The sequence below is a fragment of the Mugil cephalus genome, chromosome 5 (genome assembly GCF_022458985.1).
Source record: "Mugil cephalus isolate CIBA_MC_2020 chromosome 5, CIBA_Mcephalus_1.1, whole genome shotgun sequence".
Lineage (NCBI taxonomy): Eukaryota > Metazoa > Chordata > Actinopteri > Mugiliformes > Mugilidae > Mugil > Mugil cephalus.
The window spans coordinates 16,045,263-16,067,227 of record NC_061774.1 but is presented as its reverse complement, the minus strand read 5'-3'; the positions used below and the strand labels follow the sequence as shown (position 1 = coordinate 16,067,227).

At 45.0% G+C, this 21,965-nt stretch overlaps 1 protein-coding gene across 4 annotated transcripts in view; it reads left to right on the top strand.

Annotated features, from left to right (window-relative positions):
* nlgn3a (neuroligin 3a) overlaps positions 1–21,965 on the top strand; it is a 194,971-nt gene that overhangs the window by 142,630 nt on the left and 30,376 nt on the right. For all 4 annotated transcript variants that reach the window (XM_047584842.1, XM_047584841.1, XM_047584840.1 and 1 more), the window contains one exon: positions 9,407–9,592. In XM_047584842.1, the coding sequence (XP_047440798.1) occupies positions 9,407–9,592 (186 nt within the window). The remainder of the gene's footprint in view (positions 1–9,406; positions 9,593–21,965) is intronic.

Below are 21,965 nucleotides of genomic sequence, written 5' to 3'. Positions count from 1 at the left end.
ACAGTCCTGCATGAAATCTGGTAAATCAACCGTCTGATCATTTTGGAGGACGCACTGAATTCAACATTTAGGTGCTTCTGATATTTAAACGATGTGTTTCTAGCCCACTCACTGAAATAAAGTTGTTGGTAGAAACTAATGCTTAATATCATGAAGGTAAGATTTCGTGCAGGATTGCTACATTCTTGCCATTCTCAGGGCTCATCGGGGCTTTGCATATTAAATGTGCAGTACATAAACATACACACAACCAGACATTCTACCTTTCCAAACTTTTCTATCAGTGTGCGATACAAAGAATCAAAACGCACATTTCTGAACAAATCATTCCTTCCTGTAAACTTGGGAGTCAGTTCCAAATCCGAGCACAACCCCACTGGCAGCAGCGCTACCTTTTGTAGCCAAAAATATTATACCCATCCGAAGACAAATAAAAAATTTAAAAAAATCACTCAGACGGTACACATCGCAGTACTAAACCTCAGGAAAACAGATGCTCATTTAAATTTCTGCCGTAGATTTACAACAAACGTTGGCAGGAGTTTTGTAAATGAACAAACATGAGACGACGGGATTTACAGTATTAGGAGTTAAAGCTGTAGGATGAGCCGCCTGTGCTTGTTCCACGTGTCCTCCTGCGGAACGGTCAACCAAAACTAAGCTCATTACGGTCGGAGCCTCACCAACCTGAGGAGAAGAGGAGTTCGAGGCTTTGAAGATCCTCTAAATGACGACCTTTCTCCTACTCTGCTCCACTGATGTGCTTTGATAAGCTGGGCTCTGATCTCTTCCGTGGCATCACAGCGCATCGCTGCACACTGCCTCATCCTCATCCTCCCAGAGCTGGGTTTTGCTTAACTTTCTCACCGCGCCCTCAGATTACATCACCCGGGCATGTTGTCATGTTTCACACACACACCATGTCTTTAAACTTGTTCGGCCACAGGCCGAAGAACAAAAAATCCGGCACCCTGAAGATGCGTTGCTGCAGACAAAAGATTGTGAGGATACATAATATATGTATTTTTTGTAAATATCAGGGTTTAGTAAAGGCAAATTATTGTTCGTGGAATATCTCCCCGCGACTCGTGTTCCTCCAACTGGAACCAAAGTGCTGCTTAACCTCACAGTTGTGACTCTCAAACACCAGCATCTCCCTCTCCCCCCGTGGAAGCATGCAGGCCCGCCTCCGCACCAGCTGTGAGATGCAAAGCTCCTCTCCATGTAAAAGCATTTCGCTGTCTTTGAGAATCCTCTGTCCGTGCTATTATGTGAAAGGAGAGATGCTGAGAGACACTGAGAAGAGAGTAGGTGATAGGTGGTGGTGGTAAAAAAAAAAAAAAAAAAAAAGAAAGAAAGAAAAAAAAGACAGAGGCATATAGGGAGAACAGAGGAAGAGACGGAGAGCCGAGCGAGAAACATGACAGAGAGATCCAGCAGAGGAAGAGAGGCGGTGGGGGGAGGGATGGAGGGAGGGATGGAGGGAGGGTGGAGCAGAGGAGAGCAACAAAACTGGAAGTCGACAGCCGCCGTAGTCTGCGTGTGATTGATTGAGTGGCACTCGGATACCAGGGGTCATACATATGCAAACTGCTCATTTGTAGTTGCTGCCAGGGCTGCTGTTCGTCAGAGCCCTTGAATAGTCGTCTGACCACCGGGACACGTCGCACAATCAGATTAAGCAGCCCCAAAGTCACATGCAGGACGACCAGCAGCTGCCACGTGCACCACTAGCTCTGACTTGCAGTATGTGTTGTTTACCGTCCCCGCCTGCCACGACAGGCCTTTGTCCGCCTATGCGAGATCTGGGCTTTAAGGGCTCGGATGCGTGTCCGTTGAGCTTTGGTGTTTGTGCGGCGCTTTTTTTTTTTTTTCTCTCTCTCTTGACATTTTGTTGTTGGCTTTTTTTCTTTTCTTGCTTTGTTGCACACAAACCACATTTTCCATTTGAGCGGCTCTGTCTGTTTACAGTGGCACCGTATGCATAGAGCTCTATCTTCAGCATCATCCAGCAGAGTTGGTTCGAGCTGCACATGCCGCATCTGTCTGTGGCGCCGCGTGCAACCGAGACTAATGCTAGCCATCGGTCTGTTCGCATTCTCGGCACAAAGACCTGCAGTTTAGCCAGCGTGTTATTATTCTGTTTGAACTCACCCGCGGTGTCAAGGGGCAGGGCCCTGAAACATTGGGCGACCGTGTTGCAGTTTAATTATTGATTTGTGATTAGGACCGAAAGAATCAGCGGCTTGTACATTAATTATTTCTAACCTTTAGCTCACCATCGGTTTTCAGCTGTTTCACCAGTCACCAGTTTTTAACCAGTATTGCGTGTGTCAACCGACCTGGACAATATTTAGGGCTTAAAGTATTTCGGTGTGTGGCGTTTGATCACGATTAAAAAATATATATCAACATTTAGAAAAAAAAATGTTGATGCTAAGTTCACCTGCATGAGAGTAACACAGCTTTTTTTTAATAGGGTGGGGGTGGGTCTTGGAAAGCACGGTTGAGACCACTGACTGTATATACTATGTCCAAACCCATTGTGGCATCACCCATTGGATCGAACCTCGAAAATGAAGCCAAAGTGGGCGGATGAGTTTTATTCCACCAAAAGCCGTTTAATTATGCAGAAGTTTAAACCTTAATAAAAAATAAACAAATAAGTTAGAAAAAAAAAATCACGCCCCGTACAGTTGTCATGAATAGTGAAATAAACCATTGAGACCAAAACCATTTTTCTTTATCAGACTGTAAACATGTGTAATATCGCTTAAAGCCGGGCTTTTTAACACAGGGGTCTACAGGGATTTGCTACCTTTTGCGACCAGCCTCAAGTGGCCACTCGGTGAACTGCAGTTTTTTGCACTTCCGCATGGGCTTCATGGCTCAGACCTGGGATGATGCCGCATTAAAAAAATTAGGCCTGAGTTGTACACACTCAGAAATGACTAATTCCAAAATAAAAAAATAAATAAATAAAATTTAAAAAAGCTGCTGCACATATTTTAATGTTCAGGAAATGGTGACAATACACCAAACTTATGTTTTGTACTCCAAGTTAACCTGTTACATTAAGGCTATGAAGTCTGAAATTTCCAAGTTTTATGTCTGAGGTCTACAAATAGGGGTCGCTCCAAGGAAAAAAGGTTGGATACCATTGATTTCGTCTGATTCTTCTGTCATGTTATGTGGATTAATATGGAACGGGTAATTGGAAAAGATCAGAAAGAATGCGCCCCCTCCCATCAAGGTCTTTATTTTCTACCGGAAACAAGGATGTGGTGTTTGGTAAATGGACTTCTGTGTTCAGGCTGCCATAAAGAGGCTTTCTTGTGCTTGCTTGCACTTCTCGCTTTCTCTTTCCCTCCCTATCTCTCTCACCCTCCTACTCCCAGATCAGACTGCACTCCAGCCATGTTATTGGGCAGTGGGCTGTAAACAGGAGCTGCACACTGATCCAAGTGGCAGTCACCTTCATTCAGGCCCACGCCCCATTCCCTCCACCCCGTCCTTCCTCCAGCGTGCTGAAAAAAAAAAAATAAAAAAAGGGGGGGGGTGAAAAATCTTATGGGAATGGCTCCCTGTGTGGAGGATGGACCGCTGGGTATGCCCCTTGCTCATCTTGAGGCTGACACACAGGCCCTTTATGTGGCTGTGTGGTGGCCCCTTCCATCCTCTGCTTCTCATCCACACCCCAGAGGCTCCCATTCAGCCCCGGCCTGGCTGGGGGGGAAGTTGGAGCTCTTTTGTAGTGGGGGATTCTTAGTGGGGGCTGTCAAGGCTGTGACTGTGTGGGCCTTTATTTCCTCAGAAAAGAGAAGGGGGAAGAAGAGATGGGCATGAGGGAGACCGGGGCAGAGGGGGGTGGTACCAAAGGAGAGTTTGGACACAGACAGCCTTGTTAACCAGCACCCCCAAAGAGAGAGAGGATGAGAGGGAGAAAGAAACAGGGAAAAGGCGAAGTAAAAGCAAGAATTAATTTAGCCGAAAGCCAGAAAACGTCCTCCCTGTTACGTCACCGTCGTTATTCCCATCCTCCTCCTCCTCCTCCTCCTGCTTCTCCCTTTCCCCTCCACTCTTCCGTATCTGCTCCCTCCATCTGTCCCTATGTAAGCTCACTCTTCAGCTCAATAACAAGCTTTTGCCCTCCCCCTCACCCTTCCTCGGCCCCTTCTCACCCTCCGCCATTAGTTTACACACATTCCATTATCTGGGAGACCAGGCTAAGAGAGATGTCTGGGGTCAGAGCGATCATTATCATCACCTCTTTCGCTACACTCTTGAGTTATGGCCCGCCGTATAGGAAACAGACATTTAAATCATAATCAATAGAGCAATATCAATGCCGAGGAGCACGGCTAAAGGAAATCACTGCCTCGGCTCAGGAGGAAATGCACACGCTTGGTTTGAGCCTGAGACAGAGGAACGCACGTATTGATAAAATATGATCAAGCCGCAAAATGCGTTATGTGGCATCACGCTCAGTGCAGTCTCTTTGTTTCTGGGAAAATCTTTGCCGAGATTCATGTCGTGGAAGGACGGTGTGCGAAAATGTGTGGAAATTGAGAGGAACAGTGATCACCTGGCCTCCGAATATCAGAGCGTGCCGCACATGCTATTGCCTCGGGATGTTGTCATGCTGTGTACGTTCCCTGACCCTCTGGTCATGTTAAGGTGTCATGGGCAGTAATGTTCCTCGCAGGGAGAGCTGGATTACATACACACGATATTTTGTCCGGCAAGGACGATGCAAGGAGACAGGTGCGACCTGACCCGGCTGTGACCGGATCACAGTCACCAGTGCCGCTCCAGCTGAGATCCAGAGCGAATCTGTGCCTCGGCGCTGCCACGAGGAGAAAATGCCCCGTTCTCCGTGCGGCGGCAGTGCACCACATCACTGTCAAGGAAGAGCCGCTTCGAGACACAATGCAAAAACATGTCATGTAATCACCCGGTACAAATTACAGTTCTAACGCGTAGAGAAAGAGCACAGAATCACTGTTATTAACTCATACAGTTGGTTTGTAGTTTGGGTGAATAAGACTCTCTCATCAGATCAAAGCTGACACGTGAAGAGACAGGTTTGTTTCTGGAACGGAGGCAAAATGAAAAGTTATTCTTCGACGTGACCTTTTACAAGTGATGCATGTATAAGTATCACTCGTTAAACCGATTTTTGGATTCGGCATACATGATTTAGGAGGGGTGACTTCAGTAAATACTGGTTCTCCCGCATAGTTCAGCTTCAGGGCATTTTTCATTTCCTTAAATGTGACTGTTTTCTTCATCAAAACAAACACTTTTCGCTGAACCTCTTGAGCTTGATATGTAAAACAGTGTCTCGTTATTGTTTTTTTTTTCATGAGAAAAAAGGCATTGCCTAATCAGCATAAGAGATTTGCATTCAACTTATACGTATGAGGCTTAGCCCAGGGGTGCCAAACATAGCGGAGGGTCTAACCTGGTCCGTGGCATGAATTTGCAAAGTGAAGCGCCTGTAATGTTCGCCATAGCTCCCGAACGCACCGTTGTCGTTTGTGGTAAATGGTTGGTTCTGTTTCATTTGCAAATCATCATTAGATTCAAGAAAGAAAGTCACAGCTGAAGCTTCGTTCCGTATTGGGTTTGAAGTTGCTGTGATTTAGTGCCCATCTGCACGGTTTGGTGTGTCTGTTTGCTTGAAAGACTGGACGCTCCCTACAAGTCTGTCTCTACCAGGCATTCTGCTTAATTTATGGTAAACCGTGAACACACACATGCAGACTGTTGCTATATGTATGAGGACTGTGAACTGGATTTCAGTGAGCTCCGACAGGCACACCAACGGTTTGGTACCACAGACTGATTGACCACCTGGTCACAAATAAATTGTATGTGTGCTTCTAGAAGCACCTTTGAGATGATGTGTTTTCTTCCAGCTGGTAATGAGTAGGGAGCTGGGCCACAGTGGTTTTATTAATGCATGGGAGGTTGAGCTCATATCGGCAGCATAGCTGTATATGAAGCTAACCGGGTCTCTCTGCGCCCCAGAAAAAGACAAACATTCTAACTACCGGTATGCACACATCCCAAATGTAATAGTTTAATACGCCCACCTATCACCTGTTCACCTCCCATACAGAGAGTGATTTCTCAGAATCATTTTGTTACCTACCCCTCTGTAAAGGAAGAGAATGGAGTGGGTGAACTGCAGAATTAATGTCTATTCCTAATTTGTCTTAACAGGAGTAGTGGAGGGAGCACAACACCCAGAACTAAAGAGCAGACAGCAATGAAATAGAACTTAACCTTTCTTCAAAAACGTCAGGTTGTTAAAGGATCGTTCATTAAATGTTAACATTTTCATAATGCACTTGTGCTTCTTTGCGCTAAAACAAAAGGGAAAAGTTGGAGTTCTCAGCATTTATAGGTTATATGCAGCTGTGTTAGTGGTCCGTCGCTTTAAATCGAAAGTGGGCCGTATGTTGCCCCCGAACTAAAATGAGTTTGACACCGCAGGCTTAGCCTCAGTTATTGAAGTGAAACATTAAATCTAAAGTTTTTTTTTTTTTTTTTTTCCCCACAAAACTCACATCAGGCAAGATTAAAAATGTCACGGGGAAAATTAAATTAGTACAAATTCATTTGTATGCACTTTCAAGGTATCAGATCAGCTAGCGCCATTTACTATTTAATGATTATTTTATATGAGTGGAATTAACCTAACCGACTGTAATTGTGTGTACTGTTTGTGCCGACGTTAATTGGTCACATCATTTAAAGGAGAATTTGCATATTGATTTGAATTAAGGCAGCCACCAAAGATGGATATTATGCAGTCGCAGTGATTATAATTAAATGCTTATTGTAAAGCACCTAGTGTGTGTTAAATTTTTCAAGTGAATGTCAGGTTGAGTAGCGCAGTCAAGCACGTTGCCAGCTGGACCTCAAGAGTTCAATAGCGCCGAGCTTCAGCTCAGAATCCCAAGGTCCTGTGTAGGTGTGAGCTGTGAGCAGATAGTGAACTGCACATCGCGGTTCATGTGCAGCCAAAGCCCACGCAGTGCTGATCAGACAGATATCATCCTCTAAATCTGGAAATTTATAACCCAGTTCGCAGAGAGTGCGGAGAAATTTTAATAACCTAGGAGAAGGTGAAACTACAAGGCGAGTATTATGTGTCATTATTTAAGAAATCTATAGTGAGTAAGTCTATATATTACAGACTCTGTTATACTGAACGTTAATCTAATAAGGTAGATTGAAAACCCGGAGGTGATGCACAGGTGTTCGCCTCCCGTGCATCGCAACAGGAGTGGCTGAAGAACACCTCCAGAGCACCAACATGAAGACATGTTGCCATAAAATGTAAAAATAGAAACTGCCACACATAAAAACAATTACTTCGCTATCTTAATTGCTTTCCAAAGAAAATACATTCTGTCACCTTTCCAATTAAAACATGACCGGGAGCTATATTAGATGTATTTTTAAATGGTGCCTGCAGCGCGTCTTGTTGTCTAAGATATTGGATTCCACCTCTACATTTTAATGACCAATTTCATTTATAGATGCAGGGGAATCAGCTAAACAAAAAGCCTCTCCCCCTGCAAAAAAAAAAAAAAAAAAAAAAAAAAATGGCGGTAGCGTCGAATGGTATTTTTCTTTACGATGCCAGCTGAAGATCCATTTCTAATGATGTACATTGTGTCACTGAATAACGGCTGGTATTACAGTGCCAAATGGATAATGTTTACAGTATCTATTCAATTAGGCTAACAGTTGTACAGAATTCCTGCTACGCGCCAGTCTCCTGACATTTCTTAACCCATCTGACATGCACTTGGTGAAGTGTGAACCCTTTTGCAAATGAGGGTTATTCCGGGAGAGTCACGTCTCCTCTCTCTTCCCCTCTCTTCCTCTTCCCTACGCGCCCTGGAGAAGGTAGTAAAAGCTGTTGTCCTTTAGTCGTGACGGCACGCTACGAGGAGCTGCGAGAGAAGGAGAAAAGGGAAAGCTCTTCATTTGGAGTCCTCCTTTCTCCTCTCCCTGTCTGCGTCTGTCTGTTTCACTCGCTCTGCGTGCGCCCTGCTGCTCTGTCATCCTCAGGGATGCGTCTGAAGGAGACCATCTGTTGATCCATTTGTCTCCTGCTTTGCTTCCTGTGCCACAGCCTCTTTCCTATCGATGATCAGGCCTGGCCTTTCCCCTGCCCGCCCTCTTTGTTACTGCCAACAGTTCCTCGGGGTGAGGCGGGTCCGCTATTGGGGGCGGAGCAGGAGGTTGTGCCCCGGTTTCACACAAACAAAGATAATAAGTACTGGCGGACATTTTTTTTTTTTTTTACATCCAAGGACATGCCACAAACAGCCACCCTACAGCAAGCTGCTTTTTAGTGCTCATCTAAAGCGAGCATTGTTGTGCCCACTGATTTGATAGTTGTGGGTTTTTTTAAAAAAAAAAAGGAAATAATGTTTTGCATTGCTGAAAATCAAAGCTGCTCCCGTTTCCCCCGTAGGACTTGAAAACAGATCATTACATGGAGGCATAGACCATGAAATAGATGTTAAGAACAATGCTGGGACGCGGAAGGACCATCACTGGAGGCTTGCAAACATTCACCGCTAACACATTTATCGCTCGTGAGATGTTTGGCAGTGTTGCCTCTAAAGAGAGCGGGGCTGTTGGTTTCCACACATGTCTCCTAGCTGTCGCCTCGCGTGCCTGTTCAGGGGTTTGATGGACACCGAGTCCACCACGGGGACTTCAGGGATTGCTTTCCCTTGATCTTCTCCCGCGACTCTCGATTACCCATCATTCAGCGGGGCTTAGGCCCTGAAGAGCATCTTGGAAAAGGTTGGTGTGTTAACATGAGCTCTGATGTGCCCTACAGAGACTCACTGTCCAACTCAGACCTCGTATAGCAGATTACACAGACATGGAGGAAAACGTACACCGGCAGCGTCAGCTGCGACTGTTTAGCGCGCGAGAGAGAATCCAAACGTGGCAGGAGGAGATTTTCCCTCCGATATCACGGGGGCGACGAGGTTGCGAATTTCCCAGCTTCAAAATTATTGTAAACCTTATTATCATTTTATTTCTCTCTCTCTGTGGTTTTCATAGATTTGCAAGGTTTTCATCAGACCTGCTCAATATGTCCGATGATGGGTGTTCACCCGGGGAGACATGCCATTGATTTCCCATAAGGTGCAGATGACATGTGGTCACACGCGCTCCTATTTTACCAACAGCCGTGTCATCTAATAAGTCATGATTTCGCTGCTGATGCTGTCACCCGGTGCGGTGGCCTTTCAGACTAAATCAAGGTGGCTAACCTTATGTGACTACCTGCTTCTTCTTCTTTTTTTTTCTTTTTTTTCGTTGGGCAAGTTTTAAATTTCTCATCTTTATCTTCATGTTGCAGGCTTCCTCAGTACGGGTGACCAGGCCGCCAAAGGGAACTATGGGCTCCTGGACCAGATCCAGGCTTTACGGTGGATCAGCGAGAACATCGGCTTCTTCGGCGGAGACTCCAACCGCATCACTGTGTTCGGTTCTGGGATCGGAGCTTCCTGCGTTAGCCTGCTCACCCTCTCCCACCACTCTGAAGGTACAGTACGACGAGGGGGAGGGGGGACGGGGGACGGGGGAGGAGGCGGTACAGCTGGGATGTAGCTCATGCCTGCTGGCGTGTGCACTGCTTGATATTTGAAACAGGTAGCGAGTTATAGAGTAATGTATTCCACCGTACTGTACAGCATAACGAATGATTTAAGAAGCAGGTGTTTGCATTTAAATGACTTGAGTTTCAATCCCTCCAGAAATTGAAAATCCACGGACGATATGGAGCCAACGTGTGGGTCTTGTCGTATTCTTGGTTTGCTAGTCTTCCTCTCTGTGAGAAATAAACATGTAGGTATGGCATAATGTGTCTTTGTCAGCAAGATAAAAAAAAAAGGACAGACTGTACCAGGGAGCAGATACAGGCGCACACACATGCTCACACTGTCCTCCTTCTAAGCAACGCTGTTTATCTGCTGGCTACCTTAATGCTACTTCATGATTTACTGCCCATGCGGGCCATGTCTTTAATACTAAATGCGGCATGCGTTGTTGACTTGGACATGCAATAAACATCCCTCACACTCATGGTCCTCTAATGCATCACTGAATTAAGACGGGTGCATTTTTTTGTGCTTCGGCTCACAGCTGCACAGCCACAGATCCAACCTTAAGTTATTGTTATTATAGTGACATATTGATCAGTCAATTTAAAAGCAGGTTGTTTCCGTTTAATTGAGTATTTGTGTACATGCCAGGCTGTAAGGAAATTAAAGGTTGTTTTTTTATGGTTTCACATTACGCGGCGGCGATATTCCAAATGACAGATACGCTCATATAACCTGAGTGTGAACGTGTTAACAAGGCACAAACATGCTGCTTTGGACACACATGGTTGAAAATGTAACACGTTTTTTTTTTGTACTTTACATTACTCTGAGGGGAAGCATGTTACAGAAATCACTCTTGCAGGAGATAGAAGCCTGGTCCTAGGCTGTGTTGTGGTCAGGAAGCTATTTGGCAGTTCAACCCCCCCCTGCATTCACCGCGCACACGCCCGCAGACACTACTGCACACACTGTATTTTTTCTTGTCACTAGGCAGACTGGAATCTGTTCCCGGATTTTTGATCCCTACACCGACGTGCGTTTGAAAAAGGTCATTTCAGCTGCTCTTCTTTGAGCCCCATTACAGTGCCAAGGATTTGTGATGTGTTTTGCGTTCTCCCATTTGCATTAAAGTGTTACTAATTGCCTTGATTTCCTCCGATGAATGATGACTGCTTTTGGATTGAATTTTTACCATAAATGCCTTTTTTATTCATACTCCATAATGCTACGCTCCATGTAGCATGTTATTATACTGCCAGTGAAACCATCTCCTCTGCCTCCCAGTAAATTGGATATTACCGGGTCTGTTTTTTCCCCTGAATGGAAATGTATGCCCCACTGATGGGATAAAAAAAAAAAAAGAAAAAAAGAAAAAAAAGAGAGCCAGCAAAACTTGAGGGATCCTAGAAAATTGAAACAGGAAGCCTTCTATCACGCCAGGACTCTTGCTGTGAATGTTACCAATGGCAATCAGATTTCACACAGACTCTCTCGGAGCACAGATTGTTGTAATTATATAAAGTTTAGGACTGGAGTGGGCTGCTGGATGTGACAGGAAATCCAAGAGAAGAAATGTCTTTTTGCACCTGTTTTCCGCAGCCCCGTCTCCTATAGGCCGAACTGTCGAAGCGAAAACCGGTAGGACGTTCCTGTTGCCAAGACAACAGCATAAACAAGGAGGGAATCAAAGTGTCTTGATCTGCATAGCGGTGAAAATTGAAGTAAAAATCTATAATCAAATGAATTATACACTGTGGCATGAGCACACCTGGTTTCAGGTGGCCTCTAGTAATGGATTTGTGTAATGATTTCCTATTCGCGTTAGCAGACTGTTGCATCTCAGGAAGAGCGCCTTATATTGAGTTTCCTACTTTGCAATCTGAATGGAAATTAAGTCAGGAAGATTGTAAACAATGTATCGTAGCTCCCCCCGACTTTTGATTCCGACTTGCGTGCAAATAAGACTTCATTCTGTATGCCTGGGAACGCCGGCAGCGGCGTCTCATTGAATGGGACATATTTTGAAGTCGGGAATAGAATAGGGTACGATACGATGACACGGGATGAGATTCACATGCCTTCATGCCTACACGCACATGCGCGCGTGCGCGCGCACACACACACAAACACTTCCCTTCACCTTTTGCTCTGATGCCGGATAACGAGGGTAAAAAAAGAAAAAGTAAATCAACGATGACACACTGTTCTGGAGCTCCCTGGTGTGTCGGTTTATTTAATGACAGTATTCCTACTCTTACTGTACACAGTCTGTCATCACTGCCTGCAGTGCATAGACTTTCCATCTAGCAGCAACTCTTTTTATGCCTGTTGGTGGCAGAGTGACAACTTATTTCAGATGCTCCATGCTCCTCCTGAAGCTTATTTAATAAGCTGAATCCTCCTATATCATCCTAGCCCTCCGGCCTTTCTCTTTGATTGCCTGCTCCTCTGGCCTGGCCTTAGTGGCGTCTCCATGTGGGCGTGCCGAGGGCTCCAGTCACAGGGTACATCCATCACAGAGCCTCCGCCTTCTGGCCTGTGTGGAGGCTGGCCTGGACGTCCTCTGGTGAGGGGCTGCATTTTTTTTTTTTTTTTTTTTTTTTTTTTAGACCCCGGTGCCTGCCCTGCCTCCTCCATCTAATCTCCTCCTTACTGCCCCCATCTGTCTCCCTGTCTTCACAGACAATAAAAGCACGCAATGGACACACGCTTTTTTCCTCCATGTGCCAGTGTGTCTTTCTCTCTTTCTCCCTCTCTGGGCTCCTGCTCCCCAGTCTGCAGCATGTGTGGTGCGTTGCTATTAATAAGATGGCTGCCTTGTCTGCTATGTGGCAAGCAATCGAGCTGCACATCTGAGACTTTGGAAGCAGAATGGTCATTAAAAGCGCAGTCTCTCTCGGCGGGAGAGTGTTTTTGACCGGCTTATTAAATGTAGCTCAACAGTTGTGTTCCCACAGAGGAAATCTCCGTCCCCATCTTCTTTTTCTCCAGCTTCAAAAAGAAAACGGCTACAGAAGTTCAGAAGCAAGGACATTAGCCAGTCCCATGTATTATCTATCTGGCATCGCACAGGCACTAATTGAACATGCAGATTTGGCTTTTTCCCTATCTCCTAATAATCATTATGGTTTAAAAAGTGAGATGGCTTCTCCGCACATGAACGGAATATCAAGTAGGAAGTGACTCAGGCGTGTATATTTGTACCTATATCTCCGAGCGCGTGCAGGAAACATACCCAACATCTACATAGGCATCTGCATGCATAGCCCCGCTGTGTGTGTGAGCGCACACAGGCGTGTCTGTTCGCAGAGCACACATGAGGGAAGGGCTAGCTGTAGAGGCGCTGAAGGTCGTTTAGCTTCTTTTTTTTTTTTTCCTCTCTTCCTGTAAGCAATCAGGATAAAAGCTCCTCTTCTAAGGAAGTGCTCCCCTTTTAATGGAATGTCTTGGACATTAAAGACAGCTAGCGTGGAGGATCCTTCATGCCAATGTCAGCTTTCATTTTTATTAAGACTTCTGGGTTATTGAGGACCATAAATGTGCATGTTAAATGCTTGGGTTTTATTACAGCAGTGCAAGGAGTACCAAGACTTTTCAATGCAAGACAACCCCAAGCAAACTGAAACCCCTTGAACCGGGAGTATTAAGAGGGCAGCGGGACAGGTACTCAGTTTTCACAAAAGGGTGCGGTTTTTGAATCCTTCTATTGAGAAGGGTGGCCTAGAAAACGATTAAATGTAGGAACGTATTTCAGAAATTGTATATATTCGGGCTCACCATGTGAAACCTTTTTTTTTTTTTTTCAAATCAAATCTTAAATAAACATGACCTTGCTCTTCTTTGTGAACCACTTGCTGTTGATTTTCCGGAGAGATTGTCTGATGCATGCAGTGTTGGAAAACATGTGATTGAGGGGTCATGGGAAATGATGGATGTACAGTGCAGACTTCCTTCTGCTTATTGGGTAAGAGACTGGGGCTTCTCTTTGAGTGTGTTGGCCGTGGTGATAGAAATGCAGTGAGACGCACACAGCAATGATGTCCTTTATTATTACTAGGGTGAAGTATGTACAACCAGGGAATCATCTGAAGTCAAAGTGGCTGACCAAGGAAAAGAATAACCCAATCAGAAATGTCTCACACATCTTGGTGAACGTGGCAGCACCTCGCCCTGGAACGATAAACGTTTATTACCTTGCACAAGTCTGGCTTATTTGACAGAATTAATGGTGTTTTTTTTTTTTTTTGATCTTTTGTTAATCCTGCTTGTAGCTATTCATGTTTTAGATATGCTATCCATCTGATTGATTCGAAAAGAATTACTACTTACCTACAGCAGAATAAGACCAGGGAACAGACCTGTAAGGTCCTGTCCTTGCCCTCTTGTAATTTCAAATCAGTGTAAATTTGCTGTTTCTGGCATGTATTTAACCTATAGGGGGAAGGAAATAAGACTGACAGCAACGTTTATTGGATCACAAATCAATCTGCCTCTGTCAATCTCGCCTCTGTTGTGGGATTCAAAGCCCGCGTTGCCACGAGCACCTAACCTCTGCTCTGACAACCATTTACCATGTACATGCAGGCTTGTGGTCGTCCTCAGAGTAAAAAAAAATACAAACGCTATTGTGCTACGCCTGCTGGGAATTGCTAGTATGCGTTGGGCATTGTAAACTTGTGCAGTCCTTCAGCGTTGCATGGCGAGATATGACGTAATCTAAGGCAAAGAGAAACGCTACTTCAAATTACCCTATCTTGGAATGTAAAGAAGGAGGCCAGCCGGTAAGAGGCTGTATGGAGAGAGTGTGAGAGTAATATTACTTCACTTCTTTAACTGGAATATTACGCCTAGCTATGACCTTTGAAAATAGCATGTGTGGGTTTCCTTTCTGAAACGAGACCCTTGGGAGGTTCTCCTTGTGGAACGGCCTACAGGCCCGCACTCCATAATGTCCCCACACTGGGCTCTCCACGTACGGATCTTGGGGTTGCAATCCATCCACACTCAGTGTCAACTTCATTTCTGTGGGCTCAGGCATCCGTTGTCTTTTGGGTTGAACAGCAAAATGAAGGTACCTCGCCAGAGCCGGAATATGAATTGGTGTTATTGGAAAAGATAGCTGCATAACCGCATGCCTGGGATGTTATTCATACACGATGCAGCTGCCATTGTTGTGCAAATGCCTCATGCTCGAGAAAAACCGGGGACAATTGTCGAAGTTGAATAGATCCCATTTCTAAGGTGTCAAAGGCATTCAGCAAGTCGACACTGTAAAGTTACCTGGGTGTTTGGGGCAATAGAATGCCTCTATCTCGAGGTTTGATTTGGCTGTTTGCTGAAGGGTGTCTGTGCATCTCAGGGTGTGAAAAAGGACTATACGAGATGAGAGAATGGGGACGCGCCTTGTCAGGTGCCGTATTCTTCCACCTCGATTGACAAGAGCGATAATTAAACCAGGGGGATGCCATCTCTGCGGAGCAAGAATGCTTGTATTTATTTACGCTGACTACTTGGCTTTGTTGTCTGCCATATACTGCGGCCTTCATTGTGTCGAAGGAAAACCGCGCCGTCTTTAACAAGTGCCCTGTGTGGCATTTTTCAGTCACATTTTCAACAACGGTGTCTTGGACTGTGCATATCAGAGCAAAAATTGCTTCATTTTTGCAAAACAAAGGTGGAGGATTACCCGCCAACTAAAAGGTATTACTCTCTTTTGAACTTGAAAGAAATTGGAAGTTGCCTAATTCAGGCAGCAAATGGGTTTTTTTTCTCTTCGCTACTCAGCGCCGCAATGAGAAAATGAGACCGAAGTTATGGTGAGTAGGAAAAGAAAGAAGGCCCCTCAGAGCAATGTGAGGCGGGAGTTATGTTATTAGGATAAAGATGGAGTCTCTGTGGCCAGAAAGCCAGTTTGAGGTCAACACTCGGGAAAATGATAAATATCTGGTCGGACCGTCCATCAACATCAGCTTTACCTATTCCTGGCCAGAGGAGAGCAAAGGGATGAAGAATTGACAAATGGTCCTAAAACAGTGGAGGCAGTTTATTCAAGCACTGCAGTCATCAGTCTGTCTCTGCTTGCAGCCGGCAGTTGAGCCTATAAAGCATGGAGTTATAGGTGTTAAAGAGATGAACAGCAGGTCAGAGAAAGAAGCAGGAGATAATTGAGTACTTTAGTAAATCCATGCCTCCATCAGCCAAGGTAATGGCTCAGAGCGTTGCATATACCTGTAGATCTCAGATCCACAACTCTGTGAATGGGCCGGAGCAGCTTGAGCGACATGTGGCACGCATGGGCTGTCTAAGCAATATTCTCCAAGACAATACAATGAGACCCATCTGGTGATGTATCACTGAGATTGCTTTTGGAATCTAATCGCCGCTGATGAACGAGGTGAGCACAGAATATGTCATCTGTTGATGACCTACAATCCCCAGTGAAGACGATAGCAAGTCATTAGTTCAGGTAGACGCCTTCAATGAATCATTCTTGATAAATCATTTTCAAGAGCACATCCGTACACCTCCTAACAGACAGTGACAGTAGGGATGCAGGTTGAACAGTGGCTGCAGCTCCTGGCTGTACCCAGGCGTTCTTTGATCCTGTTAGACTTCAGATCAATTAAACCAATAGCTGCATCATATTGCTCCCAGACTGTCTCGTCTGTTTCCTCCCTTAATTGGTCTAATGACTTGATGGAGGTTCCTGTCTGTCCGTCAATTTCCCTCGCTACACCCCTCTCGACTCCTCGGTCTCCGATGCATTCTCCCCCTGCTCTTTCTCCCTGTTTCTCATAGCAGTGGCTTTCTTTTTCTAGTGCCCACCCTCACCCCCACCCCACACCACCACCACCACCACCACCACCACGTCTCCCTTTCGTCTTCTCACCATGTCTCCCCCTCTCTGCCTCAGTCTTTCTCTGGCACCAGTGTAAAGCATCCATTATAGAGCGATGCATGGGTGTCTGTGTGAGTAGGAGAGAGGGGACTTGGCACTCCTCCTGCCCCACCTGCAGAGGAAGCACTGACAGCTGAGCACTCGGGGGCTCATCTCCCCCCCTCCTCCTCCGCCCATCTCCACATCTCTACTGACCTCCCTCCCTCCCTCCTCCTCCTTCTCTCACACCTTCTCCATCTCTCTCTATCTCTCTCACCCTTTATTCCCTGTTGTTCCACGCAAATTGGCCCAATTTCAGCCACCACTCACTAGCTTCCCTTACGCTATCTCCACATTTCATTATGTCCACCCCCCCTTTGTCTGTTCTTTGTTTTTGTCCTCTTTAGTTGCTGTCTTCAGTGCATTTTTTTTAAATAAGCCTCTCTTTTTTTTTTTTACCCATGATTTCTCTGTGTTTACCCATTAGACATTCTACACCAGCCAACAAGGCTGGCCTAGATGTGTTGTTAAATAGACTGTTGTTTCCGTGTTTGTCTGCCAAAGGAGCAACTACAATGTAATTAGCTGAACTTTCCCCTTCTGCGACCATGAGCACTGTGTGTTTGCTTGTTGTTGCTGACAGCTCACCTCTGAGGCTAGCTAGGTCAGTCCTTCAGTGCCTGTACATCTGTTTATCTCAGCCGGGGGAGGGGGAAAAAAAATGCTCAGCGTCTCTGCGTGAATTACAGATGGACACTGCGGAGCTGCTCTGAAGGCACGGCATGCTCGAGAAGCAGCATCACATCATTCCTCGTCAGTTTTCACAGGTTTTGCAGAACCTGCGATTTGTACACGTCCTCCACAGCTGCAGGTTCAAGCCACGCTTCTTGGAAATCTGCAAATATTTTCAAATTGGAAATGAGTGGCTCAGTTCACGTGGAGGAAAAGCACTTGCGTACTGCATGATTACAGGTGTCCAGGAATATATGCATTTTTTTTTTATTATTTTAAATGCTTGCCACAGTCTGTGACAGGATAATTTGGAGGAAAAATAGTTTTCCAATGTGTGATAAGAAGTGTTGCCCAGATACAGTCCAATTACCGTGCAGTAGGAGCGAGCTGGTGGGATTTCCTTGCCGAGAGCCTTTCACAGTGTAGAACAGAGAACGGTACTCGCCATCTGGATTTCTATCACATACATAATGTGCTGTAAAGTGCACACTTTACGGTTAAAGTGTACGTGGTATGTGAGGGCACAGCTTGTGACGTGCAGGCGCAGCTTGCCTACCTAGTCGTTCACTTCTGGGCAGTGCAAATCCATTAGCCTTAGCTGTAAAATTTGCATAGTCTGAGCACAATAAAATCCCCGATGAGAGGAACTTCAGCAAACATGCTGACGAGCGCAATCCTCTTCTATAAAGGACCGACATTGTGCAATCTGACAAAAAGACTAAATCTTTGCCTCTCGAGGCCCTGAGGCTGTAATAGATTTTTTACTTAAAGAGGTAACATTAGCTATAGATCCTTCTCAGAGGTAAAAGAGAGGGACTCACCTAATCGAATGCAACTGTTAGAGAACGATGTCACCAAGGTGTTATTTCGCAACTTAAAGACAGTTTTCTTCTTCTGGATGAAGTTCTACATCAGGTTACAATGCTCATATTTAATGTATATTTAGGCTGTTGCAGACTTTAGAATAGCTAACTAAAAAAGTATTCGACTGACACTATAAATAGCATTTGTGTTAGCATGCTACACAAATAAAGCATTACCTCAGGAGTATCTGAGGATAAATCTTCAGCGTGCTTTAAATAGAACAGCTCATGCAACATATTCAGCCACACCTTGTGTCTCACACCTCAACAACAACCCAATCACACATATGGCGCTCCTGACATTAATTAACTCCTCCAAATTACTCCTGCCTCGCCACAGATACAGATCTACAAGACAGAGGGAGGCTCGCTGTGGTACGGGCTTCTCAGCCGCTCTCTATCATAACAGCCCCGGAGGAAATCCCGAGGAATTCCTGGCGTCGTCAGGTATTTTATTTGCGTGTGAGCGCGTGCAGTTGACGAGTGTGAAATGTAAAGATGCGTCTGCGTTACGCGCTCCTGAGCTCGCCCGCGTTTCGTTCCCTGCACATGTCTCACAAGGAGATGAAGAACATGTGCAGGCCGCTTTTCATCCAGGAACAATGTCTTTAAGATGAGGCTGTAAAACATTCACGGCTTTTTAGCTAAATCCCAGGAAGGTTGAGATGGAAAATGTGCAGCTCAGAGGGTTATTGTTGGCACAATGTGCACTGAGAGCTATCAAAAAAAAAAAAAAAAAAAAGTCAAACTATCATATGCTAGAGATACACCCTGACTACTTCATTTACTATTTTAAATTTGCGGTAGCAGTACCAGATTACCTCATGGTGACTAATTCAACACCTTCCAAGTCGACTTAAAGCTATCATCAAAGATCTGAAAACTTTAGATGACGACAACAACAGAACGTGATCTGCTGCTGCTTTTGGTCTGCACGAGCTGAGAACACTTCTCTTTTTAGCTCCCACTTCTGAGTAAGTACATCCTCAAAACTAGAGGAACCGTGGTGTAACACACAGATCGGCACAGGAAACAGCAAAGAAGAAAGCCCTCGAGGATTTCTCAGAAGAGCTCCACGGTGTGTAGTTAGCCTCAGAGAGTTCTATGAACAGCTCTGGTCTGAGAGTGCGCAAAGAGCGCACACCCTTGTAACTTCGGGGGAACTTTGGGCTTTTAGCATTCTTCCAGGGGCCACCGTCTGCAGTCAATAATGCACACATTGCGAATGTTTTGTTATTTGAAGAAAAGACAATTAAGAGAGTGTTCTGAAAGATCATTCAGAGCTTCCTCTCTGAATAATAAAGTTGTATTTTATGGAACTTTATACTAATTGCAATAAAATGTAGAGACTGTGCCGAGACAAGGTTTATTTATTTGAGTCTATAAAACACTATTGATTTCCTTGACTATAAACCCTCACCAATTTTCACCAAGAGTTTCTCATTCTTTCAGCAAACAGACATACAGTCAGAGTAATCTTGATGATAATTCTATTAAAAGAGAAGCAAGAACTCCTACAATATCCATTAGGCAACGAAGGCACATTAAATAAATAAGGGAATAATTTTTTTTCCCCCCTTCATAATGAGCAGTTAAATATTCAGCACAGTAGCTGGAAGTCGCTCTGCGAAGAATGAACAGAAGGAAATTGCAAAACTCATATCTTCACACCTACAGTAAGCCCACCTGGCTAATTGCTGCAAGATCTTAGCGTAGACTTTCAGAGTCCCGACGTCTCCTGCCCAGGCTTTGATGTCGTCCCACGTTCGGAACAGCCCTTCATTTAAATCATGCGGCAGGCTTGACAGCTGAAGTGACTGCTCAACAAAGGAAAAGAGAGAATACCTGCAAAGTAAAGCCCCGTAGCCCGCCGTGTATCATCTGAAGGTGACCCGGGCCCTGAGCAGACAATCAAGCCTTTGACAGACTCAACGTTTAAGTAAAACAAATAGGGCTTTTTGCTGGCCAAGTGTAATGCTGCATCATATTTTTTTTAACATGAAAAATAGGCATCGCTCCTGAGGCATTTCTCTTTGTTTAAGTGAATGCTGTTTGGAGAGCATGCGTCCCCCTGCAGTATTTCAGATGTTGACAAACCCATATGGCGTGCCGCTAATCTTGATCGATGCCCACCGCTGTGAGCACTCCTCACACTGTAGAGGATAATGAAATGTAACCAAGCAAAATTTCTCAAAAATCATCAGACTGATCTTTTTATTATCCATTATGAAATGCATCATGGCCACTGCAACCTTCCAGTCACGCGCATGAAATAAATAAATAAATAACTAAATAAATAGACACAATGCAAAGGAGTGTTTACTTTCCAGACACAGAGCAGCACAGGGCGTTCATGAGAATGTCTCAGCTCGGGCCAACGTGCTATTCTTAGGGCTCCCCTCAGAGCTACTGTCTAATTGGAGCCGCAGTTGTCCTATCGGTGAAGCTATCCTCCGCGCAGGCTTTTTTTTATGCGGGTTGTGAGTGACTGAGATTCCCTGCCCGGGTATCCGTGGCTGTTCTCCGGCATATCCCGGGACTCCTGCTCATCGGTGAGGGCTTCATTAGCTGAGGATGGGAGGTGGCAGCAGAGAGAGAACAGCTGTTTAGCTAACCACTTGCATTGTTAGCCAGCCTTCTCCGTCTGCCTAACTGCCTAAATCCGTCCCCTAGCTGCTAATAGAATGCTCATTAGGAGAGGAGAGGGAAACTGGATGTGAAACAGCGCCACTGTACAACCCCACCAGCTTCTGCTACTCCTCCTCTCCCTCTGGTCTCTATTAAAGAACTATACAGAATAAACCTTCCCTCTGTAGATCAACTATCTTTCCAGCCCATCTTGCCCTCTGATCCTGACCCGTAGGGAAAGACAAGGGGGGATGAGTTTTCCTTGGAGACAGCCTACAGCCGTTGTGATACCAAAACACGCTCCTCACTCAGATACAGAAAGATACAAGATTACAAAGTCCCAGAGGACGGACCGATGATACCCTCTGCTGAGAGCAGGGGTTAGTACGGTGTGTATTTATTTTTATTTATTTATTTTCCCAGATTCAACCCCCAAGCGGTATCGTGTTCAATTATTCAAACACTGTAGATTGTATTGCTGCTGTAATTTGTCAGGAACCCAAAAGCACAAATCTATTTCTCTGTGTCAAAACTGATGAAGCTGGCAGGGAGGACGGAGAGCTGCGGCATCAGAGATGGCACCGTGAATATCTGATGGCATTCATTGGATCAGCCACAGATCCGAGCCAAAAACACATCCCTGGCTGGAAAAAAAATAAAAGAAGAAGAAGATGGCTCATGTTTGATTAAAATTCAAACAGCAAAACATGTTACCGTGGATGTGTTTTATTGAATTAACACTGAGCCATTCACTGACATTCCACGTGCAGAAATGCAGACGAACGAAGTGAAATGAAGTTCAGAGCCTCATGTTGAGAGACTGACTGATATCAATGTGCGGTAGAACTGACACGCTCTGAGCTATTTACTAAATGACAGTAACGGAGGACTGTGTCACATGCGAAACTTTCTACGGGAAAACAGGAATTTTCTCTCTCGCGAATAAAGACGGCACATTGGCACGACTGGGAGGACAACTATAATATTATGATGACGCTCTCCTCTGCTAAAACCTATTTGTTTAAAACTACTTTCTTGAACAGCAGGAGATTTCTTAATACTAACGGAATTAAAAAAGCGATTGTAAATCTTTTAGATCAAGGCTGAGCAACATAATGGGATGTTTTGTTTTGGAGGGTATTGAATTTGTTTTCATCAATGTGATGAAGTGCCTTCATCTTGGGTATTAATTTGATAAAAATCCACTTGCCT